General features: G+C 44.1%; 1 protein-coding gene across 5 annotated transcripts in view; it reads left to right on the top strand.

Annotated features, from left to right (window-relative positions):
* Window positions 1-21,912, top strand: part of ttll4 (tubulin tyrosine ligase-like family, member 4) — a 55,903-nt gene that overhangs the window by 20,081 nt on the left and 13,910 nt on the right. For 4 of the 5 annotated variants that reach the window (XM_036975347.1, XM_036975346.1, XM_036975344.1 and 1 more), the window contains exons 12-18: window positions 2,576-2,674; window positions 5,304-5,438; window positions 10,171-10,299; window positions 13,201-13,360; window positions 14,533-14,743; window positions 16,354-16,421; window positions 16,912-16,973. In XM_036975347.1, the coding sequence (XP_036831242.1) occupies window positions 2,576-2,674; window positions 5,304-5,438; window positions 10,171-10,299; window positions 13,201-13,360; window positions 14,533-14,743; window positions 16,354-16,421; window positions 16,912-16,973 (864 nt within the window). The remainder of the gene's footprint in view (window positions 1-2,575; window positions 2,675-5,303; window positions 5,439-10,170; window positions 10,300-13,200; window positions 13,361-14,532; window positions 14,744-16,353; window positions 16,422-16,911; window positions 16,974-21,912) is intronic. The other variant, XM_036975348.1, reaches the window with a different exon arrangement.

The raw sequence follows: 21,912 nt of genomic DNA, 5'->3' as shown, positions 1-21,912 counted from the left end.
AAGCTGTTTAAGGGCACAGTCAACTTAGTGTATGTAAACTTCTGACCCACTGGAATTGTGATATAGTGAATTATAAGTGAAATAATCTGTCTGTAAACAATTGTTGAAAAATGACTTGTGTCCTGCACAAAGTAGATGTCCTAACCGACTTTCCAAAACTATAGTTTGTTGACAAGAAATTTGTGGAGTGTTTGAAAAACAAGTTTTACTGACTCCAACCTAAGTGTATGTAAACTTCCGACTTCAACTGTACATACATAACATACACAACATGCACAACATGCACAACGTGCACAACGTGTCGTGACGTTGTATTAGTTCATGTGACGACTGTTCATCGAATTATTACAAGTTTCTAATTGCTTGATTAACTGAATCAAGCAATTATTAACTCATTAACCTGTTAACCAATTATTAACTCGTTAACCTGTTAACTCGTTAACCTGTTAACCTGTTAACTCGTTAACCTGTTAACTCATTAACCTGTTAACTCGTTAACCTGGGGCACCATGGGAAAACTAGTTTTTATTGAGTTTCTATTTCCCAAATTAACTCAAAGAATATTTACAACAGCCGCTAATTAACCAGTCACCTCTTCCAATCTCGTTCTGAACGTCGTATAGCCCGTGAATCTGCACGGACCCGGGTCTCACCAATGAGTTCGGACCCGGGTCTCACCAATGAGTTCGGACCCGGGCGGACCCGGGTCTCACCAATGAGTTCGGACCACACCAGTCTTAGTTTAATATTTATTTATTAAAAAGCTAAAATGATGATACAAGATACACATAGACAAAACACATTCTAGGCTATTGATTAGAACTTAGTATAATGGGCCAACACACTATGGCGTGTGTTACCCAAAATGGGGGTTTAAAAGAGAGAGAAAAAAAAGAAGGTACACGAGAGAAATATACATTTGGGTGAATTTGTCAGCTATGCTATTCTAACCCTAACCTTGCCCCAAACTGCCGCTCTTATGGGTCAGAATATAATGATGTAATTACGTGGGGAAGACCTCCGAGGATTCTCTGCGTGGACCGTTCAGGGGACAGTTCAGGGGACAGCTCGATGACGCACTTCTCCGGCGCACCTTTCTGGTCGTCCTCACGATGTCGGTGTCCTTTTGGCTTAGGAGTTTGTTCCCTCACCCTTTGCTCTGGAAGGGGTCTTCTGAGGACAGACAACTCTGTAGCTCAGAGCTCACAGCATAGGAATGAAACCCTTTAGATACCACGATTCCCTGGGATTGGATGCTAGAGGGTCCAGCTTGAATTCACCCGCTTAGACACAGCTACTCATTCGTAGCTTGGGTAGAAAAGGATTTCTTTGTCTTCAAACTTGTGTTGCGTTCTGGGTTCATTGATTTTTTTTGACCTTGGCTGCAGCTTGGGCCACGTAGTCTTCTCTGTAAATTATTTACTCACAGGTTCTATACCTGGGTCAGAAGTGGGCGTAACCGCCTTTAGGGCAATTCTCTGGGCGTACCTAGTTAAGAGCAAGGTCTAGGATTTTCTCAAAACCAATTTTTAGACAACTAACTTAACATTTCATCTTTACCAAAACATTCCCTTTGATTTGGACTTTTTCCACACAATATACAATCTATAAACATCAAACATATACTAGGAAAACTGTTGATGTTACAATGTTTTCGTAATAACGTCATCTATTAACCTTTAATAACAGAACAAAAATGACATACATTTTCATATTCCATCTATCGTCATGACCACCATTGTGGCTGACTGAAACCATTGTTCCAAAGTCCCTTCATTTCATGTTTAATGTTCTGAGGCTGGTTCTCCATAGTGACAGGACAAAGGAATTTGTCTGTGGCCTGAGATTTACTGTTTCAGTATGATATGTTGGATAAAGGAATAAAGACAGACACCAATGTCAGGTTCAATAGCCTTGTTTGTGCATTGTACAAATCCCTACACATGGAGTCCGGGGAACAGTCCGGCTAGTCGAATACCTATCAACTAGACTCCATAACATTTACCAGGGGCGTGAGGGGTCATAAAACCCCTAGAGACCCCTAGATCTCTCCTCCTCTGTTGGGGTTGAGAGATAATCTGTAGGGTTGTGGTCTCCTGTAACCTGACCTGATCAGGACAGTCATGACACATACATAACGTACATAACATAACATGCCAGTAGCACATAAGACACACACTACCAGTCAAACGTTTGGACACACCTAATCATTCAAGGGGTTTTCTTTATTTTCTACATTGTAGAATAATAGTGAAGACATCAAAACTATGAAATAACACATATATGGAATCATGTAATAACCAACAACAAAAAAAAAATATATATATATACACACAATTTCAATATACAATTTCTAATATACATATTAGAAATTCTTCAAATAGCCACCCCTTACCTTGATGACAGCTTTGCACACTCTTTCAAAAACAAGGACATTTCACCCCAAACTTTTGAACGGTAGTGTACATGCATGTCGGTAGCACATGACAGGGTTTTCATTCTATAATTATACTCACGTGTGTGTGTGTGTGTGTGTGTGTGTGTGTGTGTGTGTGCGCACGTGTGTGTGTGGCAGGGCTCTGAAGGCGCTGTGGCACTACCTGGGTTGTAAGGGAGTCAACACCACGCTGATCTGGGAGAAGATCAAGGACATCGTCATGAAAACCATCATTGCGTAAGTCAGAGTTATATACAACAGTATATCTATGGTGTCTAAACGGGATCTTACGCTGTCTAAACACTGTCTAAACGGGATCTCACACTGTCTAAACACTGTCTAAACGGGATCTCACGCTGTCTAAACACTGTCTAAACGGGATCTCACGCTGTCTAAACACTGTCTAAATGTGATCTAACACTGTCTAAACGGGATCTCACACTGTCTAAACGTGATCTCACGCTATCTAAACACTGTCTAAACGGGATCTCACGCTGTCTAAACACTGTCTAAACGGGATCTCACGCTGTCTAAACACTGTCTAAACGGGATCTCACACTGTCTAAACACTGTCTAAACGTGATCTCACGCTGTCTAAACACTGTCTAAACGGGATCTCACGCTATCTAAACACTGTCTAAACGGGATCTCACGCGATCTAAACACTGTCTAAACGTGATCTCACGCTGTCTAAACACTGTCTAAACGTGATCTCACGCTGTCTAAACACTGTCTAAACGTGATCTCACGCTGTCTAAACGGGATCTCACGCTGTCTAAACACTGTCTAAACGGGATCTCACGCGATCTAAACACTGTCTAAACGTGATCTCACGCTGTCTAAACACTGTCTAAACGTGATCTCACGCTGTCTAAACACTGTCTAAACGTGATCTCACACTGTCTAAACGTGATCTCACGCTGTCTAAACACTGTCTAAACGGGATCTCACACTGTCTAAACACTGTCTAAACGTGATCTCACACTGTCTAAACGTGATCTCACGCTGTCTAAACGGGATCTCACGCTGTCTAAACACTGTCTAAACGGGATCTCACGCGATCTAAACACTGTCTAAACGGGATCTCACACTGTCTAAACACTGTCTAAACGTGATCTCACACTGTCTAAACGTGATCTCACGCTGTCTAAACACTGTCTAAACGGGATCTCACGCGATCTAAACACTGTCTAAACGGGATCTCACACTGTCTAAACACTGTCTAAACGTGATCTCACGCTGTCTAAACACTGTCTAAATGTGATCTAACACTGTCTAAACGGGATCTCACACTGTCTAAACGTGATCTCACGCTATCTAAACACTGTCTAAACGGGATCTCACGCTGTCTAAACACTGTCTAAACGGGATCTCACACTGTCTAAACGTGATCTCACGCTGTCTAAACACTGTCTAAACGGGATCTCACGCTGTCTAAACACTGTCTAAACGGAATCTCACACTGTCTAAACACTGTCTAAACGTGATCTCACACTGTCTAAACGTGATCTCACGCTGTCTAAACACTGTCTAAACGGGATCTCACACTGTCTAAACACTGTCTAAACGTGATCTCACACTGTCTAAACGTGATCTCACGCTGTCTAAACACTGTCTAAACAGGATCTCACGCTGTCTAAACACTGTCTAAACGGGATCTCACGCTGTCTAAACACTGTCTAAACGGGATCTCACGCTGTCTAAACACTGTCTAAACGGGATCTCACACTGTCTAAACGTGATCTCACGCTATCTAAACACTGTCTAAACGGGATCTCATGCTGTCTAAACACTGTCTAAACGGGATCTCACACTGTCTAAACACTGTCTAAACGGGATCTCACACTGTCTAAACACTGTCTAAACGGGATCTCACGCTGTCTAAACACTGTCTAAACGGGATCTCACGCTGTCTAAACACTGTCTAAACGGGATCTCACGCTGTCTAAACACTGTCTAAACGGGATCTCACACTGTCTAAACACTGTCTAAACGGGATCTCACACTGTCTAAACGTGATCTCACGCTGTCTAAACACTGTCTAAACACTGTCTAAACAGGATCTCACACTGTCTAAACACTGTCTAAACGGGATCTCACGCTGTCTAAACACTGTCTAAACGGGATCTCACGCTGTCTAAACACTGTCTAAACGGGATCTCACGCTGTCTAAACACTGTCTAAACGGGATCTCACGCTGTCTAAACACTGTCTAAACGGGATCTCACGCTGTCTAAACACTGTCTAAACGGGATCTCACGCTATCTAAACACTGTCTAAACGGGATCTCGCACTGTCTAAACACTGTCTAAACGGGATCTCACGCTATCTAAACACTGTCTAAACGGGATCTCACATCAATGCCGTTCTGGTATGCAGCAGGGGGCCTGGTCAGGGGGATGCACAGCTCTGTCTGTTTCAATAAGCTGGAATTGGTTGTCAGTCTTTATTTTTTTCATTCGCTATAATGGGGGATCCTGTTCTTCTGCAAACAATGCCTGCAGTACCGCGGTCAGCTTTCATCTTCCGTGGTTTTAATGAGAGGGGGGCAGTCGTTCTCCTCTGGGCGTCTATGTAATTAATTATGCGTGTCTTGGTGAACATGCAGGTGCAATGCTTTAGCTTGTTATAGGGCATATGAGCCTTTATAATGTCTTCTATAATGTTCTCTGTGTATCAGGCCTGACCCGTGCAGTTATAATGCTCTATAGATTGTTAGAAGCACACATGAGCCTTTATAATGTCTTCTATAATGTTCTCTATGTATCAGGCCTGACCCGTGCAGTTATAACGCTCTATAGATTGTTAGAAGCACACATGAGCCTTTATAATGTCTTCTAATGTTTTGTGTCTCTCTGTCTATCAGGTCTGACCCATATGTCAACACGCTGGTCAAGCTTCACCTGCGTTCCCCCTACAGCTGTCACGAGCTGTTTGGCTTTGACATCATGCTGGATGAGAACCTCAAGCCTTGGGTTCTGGAGGTCAACATCTCACCAAGGTAACAAACAGTACAGCCTTCAGTACAGACCAGACATTCTGCCTGGTTGGAAGAGTCCCTCCTTGTTGGTAGGTAGCCTAGTGGCTAAGGAGTTGGACCTGTACCCGGAAGGTAGTTGGTGCAAATCTCAAGCCAGGTGCTGGAAAAATATTAGGGGGGATTTGATCTGGGAACTGGAGTGCTGCTGGGTTTATATCCTAAAGACATTCAGTCCCATATCGTTGGGCCCTTGACCCCGCAACATGCTCTCCATCATTGGGTAACTACCAGAGTCGTTAAATGCGATCTCTGACTCTGTTTCTGGTACGCAAGCTATTTTAATTAGTTCCCCGCATCCAGTGCAAGCGGGAGGGATTGTTAATTGCGCTACCGAACTGCCCCTAATCAAAACGAAACAAAACGGCCTAAACCCAGCCGTCAGAAAACACAGAAAATTTAACTTTTTTCAATGTGTCAATCACTCTCGAGTCATCTGGGACCCACGAGCTAAGCCCAAGGGACTATTAGGGGGGCACTTGAACATTCGTAGTGTCATTCCAAAAAGTGATCAAATTCAACATCTACTCACAGACTCCAACCTTGACTTTCTCTGCCTCTCAGAGACATGGCTCCATAAACACTCTCCATATGCTGCTTTGATTGTGCCTGGCTACAATGTTTTCAGGAGAGACAGGATTGAAGGAAGAGGAGGGGGTGTGATGATTTACATTAAAGAACATATCCGATGTAAACAAATTGAGTGGTCATGTGATAATGAACTAGAATGTATCGGCCTGAACGTTACACTGTCTCCCCAAATGTCTTTTACCCTCATTGGAATGTATAGGCCACCTTCCACCAAAAGTGTGTTTTTTGATCAGTTTAATACCATGCTTAGGGAATGTGATTTTGGGAAAGAGGTCATCTTAATGGGAGATTTTAACATTAATTATGAAGACAAGTGTTGTAGGAAAACCCTCAAACGAATCACTAATACCTTTGACCTTACACAGCTAGTTAAAGGGCCAACCAGGGTGACTTGTTGCTCTAAAACACAGATTGATTTGGTGTTCAGTAATAAACCAGAGAGAGTGACTAAATCATTCAATATGGTTACTGGGCTATCTGATCACAATCTGACACTTATAGCCAGAAAGCTGTCTAAGAGCAGGTTTAACCTCTCTACTGTTAGAAAGCCGGATCAACTCAGAATACCTAAGAGTGAATTAAACTATTTTGAAAAAGCAATTAAGGGAATAAACTGGAATGATCTCTTGTCCTATACAGACGTGGAAGCTGATAGTCAGGTTTTTCTATCCACAATCCAGACTACAATAAATGGCTTCCTAAAGCAAATCAAATCCAAACCTGGCCAAAAGAGCACTCTTCCTTGGCTAAATGGAGAAATCTGGAAATTGATGAAAGAACGAGATTATGCTCTAAAAATAGCCCTAAAATCTAAATTAGAGCATGACAGACGTAGGTTTACCATGTTGAGAAATACGGTGATGAAAGAAATTAGACAGGCCAAGGCAAACTTCTTTATTAACATAATTGGTGAAGCAAAGGGAAATTCTAAATTGATATGGGAGAATCTAAAAAAGTTAACAGGGAAAGACCATAGTAACACTGCAAAAAGACTAGAAATCATGGTGAATAACAATCTAACACAGGATGCAGTTGAAATAGCAATAGCCTTCAATTCCTACTTTATTGACTCTGTCAGGGTACTGACACAGAACCCCTCCATTTGTTTCCTGGGCCCAGTGCTAGTGAATGACACTCAACCTGTCTTCATCATAAGGGAGGTTTCTGAGTCAAAGGTGAACAAGGTGATTAGCTCACTAAAGAACTCTAAAGCCAAAGATGTGTTTGGGATGGACTCTACCTTTCTTAAAAACTACAAAGAGTCACTCATTGGCCCCATTACTAAGGTCACCAACACATCTATTGGTCTCGGTGTGTTTCCAAGGGTATGGAAGTCGGCCATAATAACGGCCATCTTTAAATCAGGCGACCCTGCTGACGTGAGTAACTACAGGCCCATTAGTATACTACCTGTGGTGTCAAAGGTTGTTGAAAAGTGTGTAGCAGAACAACTGATTGCCCACCTCAACAACAGCCCCTTCACATTACACTCCATGCAGTTTGGCTTCAGAGCGAAACACTCCACAGAAACGGCCAACTGCTTTCTTCTGGAAAATGTGAAGTCCAAGATGGACAAAGGGGGTGTTGTGGGGGCTGTGTTTCTGGATCTAAGGAAGGCTTTTGATACTGTTAACCATGAGATTCTCATCACAAAATTGTCCAAGTTCAACTTTTCCCATGATGCCTTGAGATGGATGAAATCATACCTTGAAGGCAGAACTCAGTGTGTCAGAGTGAGCAATGAGCTGTCGCCCACTCGTAGCTATGATGTGGGCGTGCCCCAAGGGTCAATACTGGGGCCCCTCCTGTTCAGCCTGTACATTAATGATCTGCCTTCTGTCTGTACTGGGTCTGAAGTTCAAATGTATGCAGATGATACAGTGATATATGTGCAAAGAGCAAACAACAAGCTGCACAAGAACTCACTACTGTAATGGTCCAGGTTACAAAGTGGCTCAGTGACTCGTGTTTGCATCTCAATGTGAAAAAAACTGTTTGCATGTTCTTCACAAAGAGGGCAACAGATGCTACTGAGCCAGATGTCTATGTGTCAGGGGAGAAGCTCCAGGTGGTATCCGATTTTAAGTACCTTGGCATCATACTTGATTCCAACCTCTCTTTTAAAAAGCATGTGAAAAAAGTAATTCAAATAACCAAATTCAACCTAGCTAATTTCCGATTTATACGAAATTGTTTGACTACAGAGGTAGCAAAACTGTACTTCGAAACTATGATACTCCCCCACTTAACATACTGCTTGACTAGTTGGGCCCAAGCTTGCTGTACAACATTAAAACCTATTCAGTCTGTCTACAAACAGGCTCTCAAAGTGCTTGATAGGAAGCCCAATAGCCATCATCACTGTTACATCCTCAGAAAGCATGAGCTCTTGAGTTGGGAAAATCTTGTGCAATACACCGACGCATGTCTTGTATTCAAGATCCTTAATGGCCTGGCTCCCCCTCCACTCAACATTTTTGTTAAACAGAAAACCCAGACATATGGCAGCAGATCCACAAGGTCTGCCATGAGAGGTGACTGTATAGTTCCCTTAAGGAAAAGCACCTTTAGTAAATCTGCATTCTCTGTGAGAGCTTCCCATGTCTGGAATACACTGCCATCAGACACACATAACTGCACCACACATCACACTTTCACAAAATGCTTGAAGACATGGCTAAAGGTCAATCAGATTTGTGAACATGGTCCCTAGCTGTGTGTTGCCGCTTTCCATGTTGTCTGTTGTCTGTAGCTTGTGAGGTGTGGAAACACTTTGTTGCTTTTATGAATTTTGTCTTGCTGCTTTTTGTTTTATGTTGCTCTGTCTGTATGCTACGTCTTGCTTGTCCTATGTTGCTCTGTATGCTATGTCTTGCTTGTCCTATGTTGCTATGTCTTGCTTGTCCTATGTTGCTATGTCTTGCTTGTCCTATGTTGCTATGTCTTGCTTGTCCTATGTTGCTACGTCTTGCTTGTTCTATGTTGCTATGTCTTGCTTGTCCTATGTTGCTCTGTCTGTATGCTATGTCTTGCTTGTCCTATGTTGCTACGTCTTGCTTGTTCTATGTTGCTATGTCTTGCTTGTCCTATGTTGCTCTGTCTGTATGCTATGTCTTGCTTGTCCTATGTTGCTCTGTCTGTATGCTATGTCTTGCTTGTCCTATGTTGCTATGTCTTGCTTGTCCTATGTTGCTCTGTCTGTATGCTATGTCTTGCTTGTCCTATGTTGCTCTGTCTGTATGCTATGTCTTGCTTGTCCTATGTTGCTATGTCTTGCTTGTCCTCTGTTGCTCTGTCTGTATGCTATGTCTTGCTTGTCCTATGTTGCTATGTCTGTATGCTATGTCTTGCTTGTCCTATGTTGCTATGTCTTGCTTGTTCTATGCTGCTATTGTCTATATTGTAATTGTTTTTAATAACCTGCCCAGGGACTACGGTTGAAAATTAGCCGGCTGGCTAAAACCGGCACTTTTACTGAAACGTTGATTAATGTGCACTGTCCCTGTAAAAATAAAAATAAACTCAAACTCAAACAGAGCAGAAGACAGGTGTTCGCTGTCTAAGGGTGGGTTGGAGCAGACGGGTGTTCTCTGTCTAAAGGTGGGTTAGAGAACAGAGCAGAAGACAGGTGTTCGTTGTCTAAGGGTGGGTTGGAGCAGACGGGTGTTCGTTGTCTAAGGGTGGGTTGGAGCAGACGGGTGTTCTCTGTCTAAAGGTGGGTTAGAGAACAGAGCAGAAGACAGGTGTTCGTTGTCTAAGGGTGGGTTGGAGCAGACAGGTGTTCGTTGTCTAAGGGTGGGTTGGAGCAGACAGGTGTTCGTTGTCTAAGGGTGGGTTGGAGCAGACGGGTGTTCGTTGTCTAAGGGTGGGTTGGAGAAGACGGGTGTTCGTTGTCTAAGGGTGGGTTGGAGAAGACGGGTGTTCGTTGTCTAAGGGTGGGTTGGAGCAGACAGGTGTTCGTTGTCTAAGGGTGGGTTGGAGAAGACGGGTGTTCGTTGTCTAAGGGTGGGTTGGATAACAGAGCAGAAGACGGGTGTTCGCTGTAACCTGGCCGGTGCCTCTCACCAACGGTGCCAGTACTGTCTTCCTTCCTCTCTCCTAACAGCCTCCACTCCAGCACCGCTCTGGACGTGGCCATTAAGGGCCAGATGATCAGAGATGTGTTGAACCTGGCGGGTTTCCTTCTGCCTCAGAGAGAAGAGGTGCTTCCCTCCGCCAGCAGCTCTGCCAGCAGGTATGTAGTGTAGAGAGGGTTATATTCTGGCTTCCACCATATCTTTTAGACAGTGTGTCCTTATTTATGGTCCTGGGGACCTAAATGTTGACACCTTTCACCTGGCACCACTAATGAACTCATCAAAACCATTGATTAGTGGAATCCGTTTTTTTATTTTATTTTCTTCACTCGGAACCGAACGGAAACTGAATTTGTCAAATAGAAACTGTAGTTTTTGTTGCACAACATTTGGAGCAAATGGTTTCCGTTCTGAAACGGTTTCTGTTTGGAGCAAACGGTTACCGTTGTGAAACGGTTTCTGTTTGGAGCAAACGGTTTCCGTTGTGAAACGTTTTCTGTTTGGAGCAAACGGTTTCCGTTGTGAAACGTTTTCTGTTTGGAGCAAACGGATTCCGTTGTGAAACTTTTTCTGTTTGGAGCAAACGGTTTCCGTTGTGAAACGGTTTCTGTTTGGAGCAAACGGATTGCGTTTTGGATAATGATTCCACCCCAGGTGTGTAGTGTTAGGACCCCCTAATAAACACTGGACTAAAGTCCTCAGACACAGAGACCAAAGCCGGTTCCATTTAGCTCCTTGGCCCTAAACCTTCAATGTCAAATCTGAAGGGTCTGGATTGGTTTAAACAGTGTAATCTGAAGGGTCTGGATTGGTATAAACAGTGTAATCTGAAGGGTCTGGATTGGTTTAAACAGTGTAATCTGAAGGGTCTGGATTGGTTTAAACAGTGTAATCTGAAGGGTCTGGATTGGTTTAAACAGTGTAATCTGAAGGGTCTGTATTGGTTTAAACAGTGTAATCTGAAGGGTCTGGATTGGTATAAACAGTGTAATCTGAAGGATCTGGATTGGTTTAAACAGTGTAATCTGAAGGGTCTGGATTGGTTTAAACAGTGTAATCTGAATGGTCTGGATTGGTATAAACAGTGTAATCTGAAGGGTCTGGATTGGTTTAAACAGTGTAATCTGAAGGGTCTGGATTGGTATAAACAGTGTAATCTGAAGGATCTGGATTGGTATAAACAGTGTAATCTGAAGGGTCTGGATTGGTTTAAACAGTGTAATCTGAAGGGTCTGGATTGGTTTAAACAGTGTAATCTGAAGGGTCTGGATTGGTTTAAACAGTGTAATCTGAAGGGTCTGGATTGGTTTAAACAGTGTAATCTGAAGGATCTGGATTGGTATAAACAGTGTAATCTGAAGGGTCTGGATTGGTTTAAACAGTGTAATCTGAAGGGTCTGGATTGGTTTAAACAGTGTAATCTGAAGGGTCTGGATTGGTTTAAATAGTGTAATCTGAAGGGTCTGGATTGGTTTAAACAGTGTAATCTGAAGGGTCTGGATTGGTTTAAACAGTGTAATCTGAAGGATCTGGATTGGTTTAAACAGTGTAATCTGAAGGGTCTGGATTGGTTTAAACAGTGTAATCTGAAGGGTCTGGATTGGTTTAAACAGTGTAATCTGAAGGGTCTGGATTGGTTTAAACAGTGTAATCTGAAGGGTCTGGATTGGTTTAAACAGTGTAATCTGAAGGGTCTGGATTGGTTTAAACAGTGTAATCTGAAGGGTCTGGATTGGTTTAAACAGTGTAATTTGAAGGGTCTGGATTGGTTTAAACAGTGTAATCTGAAGGGTCTGGATTGGTTTAAACAGTGTAATCTGAAGGGTCTGGATTGGTTTAAACAGTGTAATCTGAAGGGTCTGGATTGGTTTAAACAGTGTAATCTGAAGGGTCTGGATTGGTTTAAACAGTGTAATCTGAAGGGTCTGGATTGGTTTAAACAGTGTAATCTGAAGGGTCTGGATTGGTTTAAACAGTGTAATCTGAAGGGTCTGGATTGGTATAAACAGTGTAATCTGAAGGGTCTGGATTGGTATAAACAGTGTAATCTGAAGGATCTGGATTGGTATAAACAGTGTGATCTGAAGGGTCTGGATTGGTTTAAACAGTGTAATCTGAAGGGTCTGGATTGGTATAAACAGTGTAATCTGAAGGGTCTGGATTGGTTTAAACAGTGTAATCTGAAGGGTCTGGATTGGTTTAAACAGTGTAATCTGAAGGGTCTGGATTGGTTTAAACAGTGTAATCTGAAGGGTCTGGATTGGTATAAACAGTGTAATCTGAAAGGTCTGGATTGGTATAAACAGTGTAATCTGAAGGATCTGGATTGGTATAAACAGTGTGATCTGAAGGGTCTGGATTGGTTTAAACAGTGTAATCTGAAGGGTCTGGATTGGTATAAACAGTGTAATCTGAAGGGTCTGGATTGGTTTAAACAGTGTAATCTGAAGGGTCTGGATTGGTTTAAACAGTGTAATCTGAAGGGTCTGGATTGGTTTAAACAGTGTAATCTGAATGGTCTGGATTGGTATAAACAGTGTAATCTGAAGGGTCTGGATTGGTATAAACAGTGTAATCTGAAGGGTCTGGATTGGTTTAAACAGTGTAATCTGAAGGGTCTGGATTGGTTTAAACAGTGTAATCTGAAGGGTCTGGATTGGTATAAACAGTGTAATCTGAAGGGTCTGGATTGGTTTAAACAGTGTAATCTGAAGGGTCTGGATTGGTATAAACAGTGTAATCTGAAGGATCTGGATTGGTATAAACAGTGTAATCTGAAGGATCTGGATTGGTATAAGCAGTGTAATCTGAAGGATCTGGATTGGTATAAACAGTGTAATGATTGAGTTTTTCACCTTTTTCTTTAATTTGACAGACGTACGAACATTGAAGGGTTCGAGGGCGAAGGAGTGAGTTGGGGCCGGCAGGGTCTGTCTCTTTCACACTCTGGGCTCAAATCAACATCATCCGTGAACAAAAGTCATTTCAGAGTTGTTCATTGATGCCTTGTTGTTTCTGCTGAATGGATTGGTAATAACGGGTTGAATTCTGCTGTGTAGTCTGTGTGGAGGGACACGGGAGAGATCCAGACCTGAGATTTCAACTGATGAGAAAGTGAAGCGGGCCTTCTACCTGAGCCAGCGCTTCGCAGATCAGGTACAGTCATGCAGCCGTCTGAAGAGCCAAGGAACTACTGGGAAGTTTCCCAGACAGGAAGTCGTAAGTCCCACCATGATTGTGTTCAAATCCCGTTATGAAGTCGTAAGTCCCGACATGATTGTTTTTATTATTATTATTTTTATAAAAATGTTCTTCCCAATTTCGTGATATCCAGTTGGTATTTAGTCTTGGCCCATCGCTGAAACTCCCGCACGGACTCGAGAGGCGAAGGTGGAGTGCCATGCGTCCTCTGAAACACAATCCAGCCAAGCCGCACTGCTTCTTGACACAATGCTCGCTTAACTATGGAAGCCAGCCGCACCAATGTGTCGGAGGAAACACCGTATACCTGGCGACCGTGTCAGCGTGGACTGCGTCCGGCCCGCCACAGGAGTCGCTAGAGCGAGATGGGACAAGGACATCCCTGCCGACCAAACCCCCCCCCTAACCGGGACGAAGCTGGGCCAAACCCTCCCCTAACCGGGACGAAGCTGGGCCAATCCCTCCCCTAACCGGGACGATGCTGGGCCAAACCCTCCCCTAACCGGGACAACGCTGGGCCAAACCCTCCCCTAACCGGGACGACGCTGGGCCAAACCCTCCCCTAACCCGGACGATGCTGGGCCAAACCCTCCCCTAACCCGGACGATGCTGGGCCAAACCCTCCCCTAACCTGGACGATGCTGGGCTAATTGTACGCCGTCTCATGGGTCTACGGGTCGCGGCTGGCTGTGACAGAACCTGGACTCGAACCCAGAATCTCTCGTGACACAGCTAGCACTGCGATGCAGTGCCTTAGACCACTGCGACACTCGGGAGGCCTCAAGTGCTTTTAAAGCCTGAATCATTCTTCAACCAGTAAACTTTTAGCTAGATAGATGAGCTAGCTAACATTGCTAAAGAATAAAGTGAATTAGTTTGCTTAACGTTGACAATATGGTCAAACTAGCTACATTGTTATCCACATTGATGAGTTTAAAATCTTTTCGTTGAAATAGTTCAAGGTCAGTGATGAAACGTCACAACTTGTTAACTCTGGCGTCATCTCTGACTTTCCCACTGAGGAGTCCATCTTGGGAGGGTCGTTCCACTGCTTCTTTCTCAGTCAGAACCTCCGTATTGTACAGTTAGGATGGGAGTGAGACACACCAGCTTTATAACACGATATTGATGTACCTGCCTATGAAATCAATCTGTAGTATAAAGTATAACCAACCCCTCTGTCTCTGTAGGACTTCTTCTCCTCCATCCTGGACGTTCTGACTCCAGAGGACGTACGTGTCCTGGCTGAGACGGAGGACGAGCTGAGCAGGAAGGGAGAGTTTGAACGGGTCTTCCCCTCCAACGGCTCCTCACGATACCTGCGCTTCTTCAAACAACCACGCTACCTCAACATCCTGCTCAACCAGTGGGAGACCAAGTACGGACAGAACAGGAGAGAAGGTAGGTCTCTCTGTCTGTTTCTCTGTCTGTCTGTTTCTCTGTCTGTCTGTTTCTCTGTCTGTCTTGTTTCTCTGTCTGTCTGTTTCTCTGTCTGTCTGTTTCTCTGTCTGTCTGTTTCTCTGTCTGTCTGTTTCTCTGTCTGTCTGTTTCTCTGTCTGTCTCTGTTTCTCTGTCTGTCTCTGTTTCTCTGTCTGTCTCTGTTTCTCTGTCTGTCTCTGTTTCTCTGTCTCTCGGTCTCTGTCTCTCGGTCTCTGTCTGTCTGTCTCTGTCTCTGTTTATCTGTCTGTCTCTGTTTATCTGTCTGTCTCTGTCTCTGTTTATCTGTCTGTCTCTGTTTCTCTGTTTCTCTGTCTCTCGGTCTCTGTCTGTCTGTCTCTAGGTCTCTGTTTGTCTGTCTCTCGGGCTCTGTCTGTCTGTCTCTCGGTCTCTGTCTGTTTCTCTGTCTGTCTCTGTTTCTCTGTCTCTCGGTCTCTGTCTGTCTCTGTTTCTCTGTCTCTCGGTCTCTGTCTCTCGGTCTCTGTCTGTCTGTCTCTGTCTCTGTTTATCTGTCTGTCTCTGTTTATCTGTCTGTCTCTGTCTCTGTTTATCTGTCTGTCTCTGTTTCTCTGTTTCTCTGTCTCTCGGTCTCTGTCTGTCTGTCTCTAGGTCTCTGTTTGTCTGTCTCTCGGGCTCTGTCTGTCTGTCTCTCGGTCTCTGTCTGTTTCTCTGTCTGTCTCTGTTTCTCTGTCTCTCGGTCTCTGTCTGTCTGTCTCTCGGTCTCTGTCTGTCTGTCTCTCGGTCTCTGTTTGTCGGTCTCTGTCTGTCTGTCTCTCGGTCTCTGTCTGTCGCTCGGTCTCTGTCTGTCGCTCGGTCTCTGTCTGTCGCTCGGTCTCTGTCTCTCGCTCGGTCTCTGTCTCTCGCTCGGTCTCTGTCTCTCGCTCGGTCTCTGTCTCTCGCTCTGTCTCTGTCTCTCGCTCGGTCTCTGTCTCTCGCTCGGTCTCTGTCTCTCGCTCGGTCTCTGTCTCTCGCTCGGTCTCTGTCTCTCGCTCGGTCTCTGTCTCTCGCTCGGTCTCTCGCTCGGTCTCGGTCTCTGTCCCTCTGTCTCTGTCTCTCGGTCTCTGTCCCTCTGTCCCTCTCGGTCTCTCTCTCGGTCTCTGTCTCTCTCTCGGTCTCTGTCTCTCGGTCTCTGTCTCTGTCTCTGTCCCTCTGTCTCTGTCCCTCTGTCTCTGTCTCTCGGTCTCTGTCCCTCTGTCCCTCTCGGTCTCTGTCTCGGTCTCTGTCTCGGTCTCTGTCTCGGTCTCTGTCTCGGTCTCTGTCTCTGTCTCTCGGTCTCTGTCTCGGTCTCTGTCCCTCTGTCTCTGTCTCTCGGTCTCTGTCCCTCTGTCCCTCTCGGTCTCTCTCTCGGTCTCTGTCTCTCTCTCGGTCTCTGTCTCTCGGTCTCTGTCCCTCTGTCCCTCTCGGTCTCTCTCTCGGTCTCGGTCTCTCTCTCGGTCTCTGTCTCTCTCTCGGTCTCGGTCTCTCTCTCGGTCTGTCTCTCGGTCTGTCTCTCGGTCTGTCTGAATGCTTAATGCACTTCCATATGCAACCACTAGGGGGCCCACTACTCATCACCATTGTCTTGTTGTATGTAGGAGTCTGTGTGCTGAGGAGTCTGTGTCAGAAAGGAGTCCATCTAGGAACCACCGACCCTGCACATCTAGTGAGTATTGTCTCTCTGGGAATGCTGTTCAATTAGATGTCTATATGTGGATGACATTACACACAGTCATCCTGAGGCCACGATTCAATCCGTCGCAGGTTGAAGGCAAGCCTTAAGAGTCTATCTAAGTAACATAATAATAAAATGTGGATGACATTACACACAGTCATCCTGAGAGATAACTAGAGATATACAAATACTTATTTTCCACCATAATTTGCAAATAAATTCATTAAAAATCCTACAATGAGATTTTCTGGATTTCTTTTTCTCAATTTGTCTGTCATAGTTGAAGTGTACATATGATGAAAATTACAGGCCTCTCTCATCTTTTTAAGTGGGAGAACTTGCACAATTGGTGGCTGACTAAATACTTTTTTGCCCCACTGTGTGTGTGTGTGTGTATATATATTTATTTTCTTTCCATAGCTTATAGATAGGACAGACACTTAAAACCTTTATTCCTTATGATTTATTTGTTATTTTCTAGTGGTCCAAGTCGACCTATGTTCCCAAGTCTGATCACCCCAGGCAGGAGCCAAGCAGATCAAGGTGAGTGGACACACACACCTAGTGGCTCTAACTTCACAGCTTCTCTATACAATAAATCCTGGTAAGCCCAGGCAGTCTATAGTGGAACTACACACACACACACACCTAGTGGCTCTAACTTTACAGCTTCTCTATAGTGTAGCTAACCCTAACCCTTCTCTATAGTGTAGCTAACCCTAACCCTAACCCTTCTCTATAGTGTAGCTAACCCTAACCCTAACCCTTCTCTATAGTGTAGCTAACCCTAACCCTTCTCTATAGTGTAGCTAACCCTAACCCTAACCCTTCTCTATAGTGTAGCTAACCCTAACCCTTCTCTATAGCGTAGCTAACCCTAACCCTTCTCTATAGTGTAGCTAACCCTAACCCTTCTCTATAGTGTAGCTAACCCTAACCCTTCTCTATAGTGTAGCTAACCCTAACCCTAACCCTAACCCTTCTCTATAGCGTAGCTAACACTAACCCTTCTCTATAGTGTAGCTAACCCTAACCCTTCTCTATAGTGTAGCTAACCCTAACCCTTCTCTATAGTGTAGCTAACCCTAACCCTTCTCTATAGTGTAGCTAACCCTAACCCTTCTCTATAGTGTAGCTAACCCTAACCCTTCTCTATAGTGTAGCTAACCCTAACCCTAACCCTTCTCTATAGTGTAGCTAACCCTAACCCTTCTCTATAGTGTAGCTAACCCTAACCCTAACCCTTCTCTATAGTGTAGCTAACCCTAACCCTTCTCTATAGTGTAGCTAACCCTAACCCTTCTCTATAGTGTAGCTAACCCTAACCCTTCTCTATAGTGTAGCTAACCCTAACCCTTCTCTATAGCGTAGCTAACCCTAACCCTTCTCTATAGTGTAGCTAACCCTAACCCTTCTCTATAGTGTAGCTAACCCTAACCCTTCTCTATAGTGTAGCTAACCCTAACCCTTCTCTATAGTGTAGCTAACCCTAACCCTAACCCTTCTCTATAGTGTAGCTAACCCTAACCCTTCTCTATAGCGTAGCTAACCCTAACCCTTCTCTATAGTGTAGCTAACCCTAACCCTTCTCTATAGTGTAGCTAACCCTAACCCTAACCCTTCTCTATAGTGTAGCTAACCCTAACCCTTCTCTATAGTGTAGCTAACCCTAACCCTAACCCTTCTCTATAGTGTAGCTAACCCTAACCCTAACCCTTCTCTATAGTGTAGCTAACCCTAACCCTAACCCTTCTCTATAGTGTAGCTGACCCTAACCCTTCTCTATAGCGTAGCTAACCCTAACCCTAACCCTTCTCTATAGTGTAGCTAACCCTAACCCTTCTCTATAGTGTAGCTAACCCTAACCCTAACCCTTCTCTATAGTGTAGCTAACCCTAACCCTAACCCTTCTCTATAGTGTAGCTAACCCTAACCCTAACCCTTCTCTATAGTGTAGCTAACCCTAACCCTAACCCTTCTCTATAGTGTAGCTAACCCTAACCCTAACCCTTCTCTATAGCGTAGCTAACCCTAACCCTTCTCTATAGTGTAGCTAACCCTAACCCTTCTCTATAGTGTAGCTAACCCTAACCCTTCTCTATAGTGTAGCTAACCCTAACCCTTCTATATAGTGTAGCTAACCCTAACCCTTCTATATAGTGTAGCTAACCCTAACCCTAACCCTTCTCTATAGCGTAGCTAACCCTAACCCTTCTCTATAGTGTAGCTAACCCTAACCCTTCTCTATAGTGTAGCTAACCCTAACCCTTCTCTATAGTGTAGCTAACCCTAACCCTTCTATATAGTGTAGCTAACCCTAACCCTTCTATATAGTGTAGCTAACCCTAACCCTTCTCTATAGTGTAGCTAACCCTAACCCTTCTCTATAGTGTAGCTAACCCTAACCCTTCTCTATAGTGTAGCTAACCCTAACCCTTCTCTATAGCGTAGCTAACCCTAACCCTTCTCTATAGTGTAGCTAACCCTAACCCTTCTCTATAGTGTAGCTAACCCTAACCCTTCTCTATAGTGTAGCTAACCCTAACCCTTCTCTATAGCGTAGCTAACCCTAACCCTTCTCTATAGTGTAGCTAACCCTAACCCTTCTCTATAGTGTAGCTAACCCTAACCCTTCTATATAGTGTAGCTAACCCTAACCCTTCTCTGTAGTGTAGCTAACCCTAACCCATCTCTATAGTGTAGCTAACCCTAACCCTTCTCTATAGTGTAGCTAACCCTAACCCTTCTCTATAGTGTAGCTAACCCTAACCCTTCTCTATAGTGTAGCTAACCCTAACCCTTCTCTATAGTGTAGCTAACCCTAACCCTAACCCTTCTCTATAGTGTAGCTAACCCTAACCCTTCTCTATAGTGTAGCTAACCCTAACCCTTCTCTATAGTGTAGCTAACCCTAACCCTTCTCTATAGTGTAGCTAACCCTAACCCTTCTCTATAGTGTAGCTAACCCTAACCCTTCTCTATAGTGTAGCTAACCCTAACCCTTCTCTATAGTGTAGCTAACCCTAACCCTTCTCTATAGCGTAGCTAACCCTAACCCTTCTCTATAGCGTAGCTAACCCTAACCCTTCTCTATAATGTAGCTAACCCTAACCCTTCTCTATAGTGTAGCTAACCCTAACCCTTCTCTATAGTGTAGCTAACCCTAACCCTTCTCTATAGTGTAGCTAACCCTAACCCTTCTCTATAGTGTAGCTAACCCTAACCCTTCTCTATACTGTAGCTAACCCTTCTCTATAGTGTAGCTAACCCTAACCCTTCTCTATAGTGTAGCTAACCCTAACCCTTCTCTATAGTGTAGCTAACCCTAACCCTTCTCTATAGTGTAGCTAACCCTAACCCTTCTCTATAGTGTAGCTAACCCTTCTCTATAGTGTAGCTAACCCTTCTCTATAGTGTAGCTAACCCTTCTCTATAGTGTAGCTAACCCTTCTCTATAGTGTAGCTAACCCTAACCCTTCTCTATAGTGTAGCTAACCCTAACCCTTCTCTATAGTGTAGCTAACCCTAACCCTTCTCTATAGTGTAGCTAACCCTAACCCTTCTCTATAGTGTAGCTAACCCTAACCCTTCTCTATAGTGTAGCTAACCCTAACCCTTCTCTATAGTGTAGCTAACCCTAACCCTTCTCTATAGTGTAGCTAACCCTAACCCTTCTCTATAGCGTAGCTAACCCTAACCCTTCTCTATAGCGTAGCTAACCCTAACCCTTCTCTATAGCGTAGCTAACCCTAACCCTTCTCTATAGCGTAGCTAACCCTAACCCTTCTCTATAGTGTAGCTAACCCTAACCCTTCTCTATAGTGTAGCTAACCCTAACCCGTCTCTATAGTGTAGCTAACCCTAACCCTTCTCTATAGCGTAGCTAACCCTAACCCTTCTCTATAGCGTAGCTAACCCTAACCCTTCTCTATAATGTAGCTAACCCTAACCCTTCTCTATAGTGTAGCTAACCCTAACCCTTCTCTATAGCGTAGCTAACCCTAACCCTTCTCTATAGTGTAGCTAACCCTAACCCTTCTCTATAGTGTAGCTAACCCTAACCCTTCTCTATAGTGTAGCTAACCCTAACCCTTCTCTATAGTGTAGCTAACCCTAACCCTTCTCTATAGTGTAGCTAACCCTAACCCTTCTCTATAGTGTAGCTAACCCTAACCCTTCTCTATAGCGTAGCTAACCCTAACCCTTCTCTATAGCGTAGCTAACCCTAACCCTTCTCTATAGTGTAGCTAACCCTAACCCTTCTCTATAGTGTAGCTAACCCTAACCCTTCTCTATAGTGTAGCTAACCCTAACCCTTCTCTATAGTGTAGCCAACCCTAACCCTTCTCTATAGTGTAGCTAACCCTAACCCTTCTCTATAGTGTAGCTAACCCTAACCCTTCTCTATAGTGTAGCTAACCCTAACCCTTCTCTATAGTGTAGCTAACCATAACCCTTCTCTATAGTGTAGCTAACCCTAACCCTTCTCTATAGTGTAGCTAACCCTAACCCTTCTCTATAGCGTAGCTAACCCTAACCCTTCTCTATAGCGTAGCTAACCCTAACCCTTCTCTATAGTGTAGCTAACCCTAACCCTTCTCTATAGTGTAGCTAACCCTAACCCTAACCCTTCTCTATAGTGTACCTAACCCTAACCCTTCTCTATAGTGTAGCTAACCCTAACCCTTCTCTATAGTGTAGCTAACCCTAACCCTTCTCTATAGTGTAGCTAACCCTAACCCTTCTCTATAGTGTAGCTAACCCTAACCCTTCTCTATAGTGTAGCTAACCCTAACCCTTCTCTATAGTGTAGCTAACCCTAACCCTTCTCTATAGTGTAGCTAACCCTAACCCTTCTCTATAGTGTAGCTAACCCTAACCCTTCTCTATAGTGTAGCTAACCCTAACCCTTCTCTATAGCGTAGCTAACCCTAACCCTTCTCTATAGCGTAGCTAACCCTAACCCTTCTCTATAGTGTAGCTAACCCTAACCCTTCTCTATAGTGTAGCTAACCCTAACCCTTCTCTATAGCGTAGCTAACCCTAACCCTTCTCTATAGTGTAGCTAACCCTAACCCTTCTCTATAGTGTAGCTAACCCTAACCCTTCTCTATAGTGTAGCTAACCCTAACCCTTCTCTATAGCGTAGCTAACCCTAACCCTTCTCTATAGCGTAGCTAACCCTAACCCTTCTCTATAGTGTAGCTAACCCTAACCCTTCTCTATAGTGTAGCTAACCCTAACCCTTCTCTATAGTGTAGCTAACCCTAACCCTTCTCTATAGTGTAGCTAACCCTAACCCTTCTCTATAGTGTAGCTAACCCTAACCCTTCTCTATAGTGTAGCTAACCCTAACCCTTCTCTATAGTGTAGCTAACCCTAACCCTTCTCTATAGCGTAGCTAACCCTAACCCTTCTCTATAGCGTAGCTAACCCTAACCCTTCTCTATAGCGTAGCTAACCCTAACCCTTCTCTATAGCG

This window comes from Oncorhynchus mykiss, chromosome 3, assembly GCF_013265735.2.
Source record: "Oncorhynchus mykiss isolate Arlee chromosome 3, USDA_OmykA_1.1, whole genome shotgun sequence".
Taxonomy (NCBI): Eukaryota; Metazoa; Chordata; class Actinopteri; order Salmoniformes; family Salmonidae; genus Oncorhynchus; species Oncorhynchus mykiss.
The sequence above is the reverse complement of the archived record's forward strand: the minus strand, read 5'-3'. Positions and strand labels throughout refer to the sequence as shown.